Source organism: Mycteria americana, chromosome 1 (genome assembly GCF_035582795.1).
Source record: "Mycteria americana isolate JAX WOST 10 ecotype Jacksonville Zoo and Gardens chromosome 1, USCA_MyAme_1.0, whole genome shotgun sequence".
NCBI classification, from domain to species: domain Eukaryota; kingdom Metazoa; phylum Chordata; class Aves; order Ciconiiformes; family Ciconiidae; genus Mycteria; species Mycteria americana.
This window is the reverse complement of record NC_134365.1, coordinates 92,120,615-92,125,426: the sequence shown is the minus strand read 5'-3', so window position 1 is coordinate 92,125,426 and position 4,812 is coordinate 92,120,615. Positions and strand designations below refer to the sequence as shown.

General features: G+C 55.3%; 1 protein-coding gene across 1 annotated transcript; it reads right to left on the bottom strand.

Moving 5' to 3' along the window:
- Nucleotides 1-1,314: 1,314 nt before the first annotated feature.
- Nucleotides 1,315-1,776, bottom strand: NHLH2 (nescient helix-loop-helix 2). The gene has a single exon (XM_075491795.1). It carries the CDS (start codon nucleotides 1,774-1,776, stop codon nucleotides 1,315-1,317), a length of 462 nt encoding a protein of 153 aa, XP_075347910.1.
- Nucleotides 1,777-4,812: the final 3,036 nt, after the last annotated feature.

Here is a 4,812-nt window from a genome sequence, read left to right as displayed (position 1 = left end):
TTATTCGTAAGGGCATTGCGTCTCCATCTTATAGAAAGACCAACAGGGAAAAATAATTTGGAAAAAACAGCTTTTATTTGATACTTTTATTTATATGCAAAACAGCTCACCATTCATGAGAGATATGAAAAACGCATCAGATAGAAACCAGATTTATCTATTTTCACTACAAAATATTGCATTATATAAAGCAACAGAGACACACAAAAAAACCCTGAAAAAGACTAAAATCTTTGGATAGCAGATGTGTTTTTTTCTTTTTCTCTTTCGTCCCTAAAATGCGCTTCTTGTTTTAAGAGATTCACAGCAAAGAACATGAAACATTTTCAGGTTATAGAATTTTTTTTGGTTGTCACAAAGGAAAGCAGTCCTGGATTTACTTTTCTTTCTTTTTTTTTTTTTTTTAGGAAAAATGTCCTTTCCTAAAAATATACCACACACATACACGCCCACGCTCACTCCCACACACATGCATGTATACGCACACGCACATATACACCCACAAAGAAACTACTTCCCTTATAAACGATTTGCAAAGTACTTTTCAGACATAACTATAGATCAGAATAACAGCAAGTTTTAAAAAAACTCTCCTAGTTAAGTGCTAGTGGTTGTCGATCCCACACGGAAAAAAAAAGAAAGAAAAAAGGTCAAGAACAAATGCCTTGATATATATAAAATATACTTATAAACAGGGAGGAAGGGGAGGTTCGTCGTACACAAGTGCAATATAACTGGAGGGAAAAAAAAAATTTTTAAAAAAGGAAAGGAACACCGTACCGATCCCAACAAACACTCGTAAAGTTAAACATAATGTTCCACAGGAGAAAGTGTAAACACCCGACTATAGAAACCAATTGGCACAAAGTATCCAAAGTAAAATTGCCACCACTCTGAAAAATAAATAAATCTTGAAAAAAATAAATTGTCAACTCCTTCTACCATAAATAAAAAATAGTTATTTTTAACTGCACCCATGGGTCACACGTTTAAGGTCACAAGTAGATGTTTTTGGATATATATAAAGGGGCACTTGACAGCCTGAAGAAACAATCCGCTTTTACGCCGCCCTCCGAGAAACGGGCTCTCCGCCGGCCCCACGGCGGCCGTGCGGGAGAGCCCCCGGGGAGAGCGGACAGGCTGCGGGGACCCCCGCCCCGCCCGCCCCGCCCGCCCCGGGGAAGGCGCTGCCGCCGCCGCCCGCCGCTGACATCGCGGCCGGGGCCGGGGCGGCGGGGGGGGCCCGGCGGCGGCGGCGGCGGCGGCGGCGGCGGGGGGGCCGGGGCTCCGGCGGTCCGTCGGGGCGGTCGGGCGCTACACGTCCAGGACGTGGTTGAGATAGGAGATGTAGCAGATGGCGAGGCGCAGGATCTCGATCTTGGAGAGCTTCTTGTCGGGGGGCAGGGTGGGCAGCAGCTTGCGCAGCTCGGCGAAGGCCAGGTTGAAGGCCTCCACGCGGATCCGCTCACGCGTGGCGTGGGCCGAGCGGTACTTGGCCGTGGCGCGTCGCCGCCGTCGCTTCTCCTCCCGGCTCAGCGGCGGCGGGTGCAGCCCGGGCCGGCTCCCGCCCCGGCCCTCCCCGCCGCCGCCGCCGCCACCGCCGCCGCCGCCGCCGCCACCGCCCCGGCCCTCCCCGCCGCCGCCGCCCTCGGCGGGCTCCGGGTCGGAGACGCAGCAGCTGAGCGCCTGGGCGTCCGCGCCGCCCAGGGACTCCGGGTCGGAGGGCGCCGAGGAGGGGTGGTCGGAGTCGGCAGCTTGGTCCGGGCTAAGCATCATCTTGGAGGGGGCGGAGGAGCCTTCCCGGGACAGAGAAGCAGAGAGAGCGGGTCAGCGCCCCGGCCTCGCCACCGCCGGCACCGGGGCGGGGGGGGCAGAGGGGCAAGGCAGGGGGCAGGGACACGGGCAGGGACAGGGACACGTCGGTCCCCGCGCCCTGCCCCCGTCGCCGGTGGCCGGTGGCCGCCGCAGCCCCGCTCCGCCCGGCCGGGGCGGCGGGAGAGCCGGGCCGGCAGCGGGCGGGCGGGCGGGTCGGTCGCTGCTCCTGCCGGGAGCATTAATGAGGGCAATACCGGGGGTGAGCGATGCCCCGTCATTTACCATCCCGTTTCTAGCGTTTGACGGCAGCCTCACCGGAATAGACTTCCTCCCATTATTCCCCGTGCTTGCTTGGGTGTAGGAACAGGCCCGGAAAGCAGTAAAAGAATACATTTTTTTTTTCAAACAAGCTATTACCCAGTGGCTCAGTATTAGATCGATTTCCCCCCCCCCCAATTTTAATATCGTATTTCTTCCCCTGCCAATCTCTGCTTAATCATTTCTTTCGGTAATGCTCTATGGGATGCGGGCTACAGACCTGATGCTTTTAAACACACAGCTCAAGGCTCCCCAAACATAACAAGGCCAGTGGGGAAATTTATTTCCCCAATCAAAACTACGGGATCTGATGTATCTGCTGGGCTCTCCCCCCCGCTCGTTTCTCTGCGCTCCTTCTTTTTTCTTTTTCTTTTTCTTTATTTTTTCCTGTCCTGCTGCTAATTGCGATTTGCCAGCCATCAAATGGGGATGTTTGGAGAGTCTCCGGGTTTGAAGCGTGGGATTCAAAAGGAAACAAAACCCCAAAGCAGCGGCCGAACTTTTCCATTCCTTTAAATTTTCCCTCCTCTCCCCTCCCTGCGCGAAAAGGGGGGGGAGCTAAATAAATAAATAAATGCGGACGTGCCTTTCAAAAGAAAATTGAATCGTATCTTCTTGCGGCCTCACAGAGCACCATCTGTCATGTAGACAGCAATACAAATCCGAGCGCGTCCGTGGACATGCCGGCATGTAATAAAACAATACATCAGGCAACTAGTGAATAACCTTGGACACAAATGCGTGTGTGCCTGCACGGCTGGGGTGTCGAGCGAGGTGGGGAGCGAGCCTGAGGAAGGAGGGTGCGTCACGTCCTCCCTTCCTCCGAATTCAGATTGCCAAGTATTTCCACGTAAAGTTTCCAGGCAAAGTCCCCCTCAGGTCTCAGACCCGGTTGGGAAAAATAATTTTAAAGTAATAGTAAGAGTAATAGTGATAGTAATAGTAATAATAATAATAATGAGACGTTAAACGACGGGCAGGAGGACTACTGCCCAGGCAGGGCTAGAGTCAAGCCTCCCCCACGGGGCGAGACGCAGGGCACGCGTGGCGGGGCGGCGGGGCTCCGCCGGGGGCCGGGGCTCGGCGCTCCCCGGGGCACGAAGGGGGAAAGGCCTGGGGAGAGGGAGAGGGAGAGGGAGAGGGAGAGGGAGAGGGAGAGGGAGAGGGAGAGGGAGAGGGAGAGGGAGAGGGAGAGGGAGAGGAGAGGAGAGGAGAGGAGAGGAGAGGAGAGGAGAGGAGAGGAGAGGAGAGGAGAGGAGAGGAGAGGAGAGGAGAGGAGAGGAGAGGAGAGGAGAGGAGAGGAGAGCGCTTGCTTCCTTGGGAAGGGGCCGCCGCTCGCCAGGCCCATCGGGAACGCTTCCTCTTCTATTTATAATAAAGAGCATTAATCAGGCCCACAAGGCAGGGGTAGGGAATAAACCCGGCCAGCGCACGGGTCAGGTATCAGCGATTTCTTGGGGAAAAAATAAAAAGGAAAGGTTTAAAATCACCGTTCAGCTGAGATCCAAGCGAGGGGTTTATGCGAAAGCACACTAACAGAGGGAGGATGTGCGGGGCGGTTGTACGAAAACGGGGAATTACAGAGGTGGTTCCTGGAGAAAGTTGCTTAAAGGTTTCTCTGCCGTCTGCGTTGGATTTTCCCGTTTGGTTTCGGTTTATCCAGATGGTGGGTTTTGGCGAGTCGAGCCGGAAAGAGGCTTTTTTTTTTTTTTTTTCCTTTTCTTTTCAGTAAACCCATGCCCGTGCTACCTGGAAAAGGGATATATTGTTAAGGCTGCTTACCTCGGCGGAGTCGTTTGGACAGCCTCTCTCTCCAGGTCCCCTCGCCCCCTCGGCGATTCCTTTACAGTTCAAATGACCCTCCGGGAGCGGAGCATGGAAAAATTAAAAAATCAAAATCAAATCAAATGAATTACGAGCGGAAAAGTGTCCTGCTCGGATGGGGAAAGGCAGATCTCATCCCTCGCCGCGGCCTCCAGCGCTCCAGAGATGGGAGATGTTATCGCCGTGTTTGTTTGCGGAGTATAAATAACAACTTAAGTTAGTTACGATGCATCAGGGGAGAAAAAGCGTTTCCCCCGTCAAAGTCTGCCTCCGCCCGTTAATTCGGGGCAGCGGGCTGCAATGCACCGGCAGCTGCTGCGAGTCGGTTTTGGGGGACGGGGGGGAGGAATTGCGCTGGAAGGTGCCGTCTCCCCCGCTCTTCTTCCTCCTCTTCCCCGATCGCGATAAATAACAAAAGGGATGCGGCGATAGCACCAGCCGGGATTACTCCCTCTCCCCCGCCCCCTCGGCCGCTCCTTCCCCGCGGCGGCCCGCGGAGCCGCCGCCCGCCCCCGCAGCCCGCCGCTGCCGGGCGCGGAGCCCGGGGCGCGGAGCCCGGCGCCCGCTGCGCGCTGCGCGGAGCCCGGCTCGGCGCTGCCGGCTTTGTTCCGCCGCGGCCCGGCGCGCAGGCACGCCGCGGGCCGGGGTAACAATGCGTCGCTCCCTCCTTTCTTCTCTATTCTTTCTTTTTTGGGGGTGTAACGTGCGGGTTTGTTAATTCACCGGTCCGGCGGAGAGGGGCAGGAGGGGGAGACGCCGTCGGAAAATAAATGTTTGGTCTAGTTTTTCTTCTGGTCCTTCAAGAGCTGGCGAGCGGGGGGGGAAAAAGGATAAACGAAACCCCCATCCGTCCCT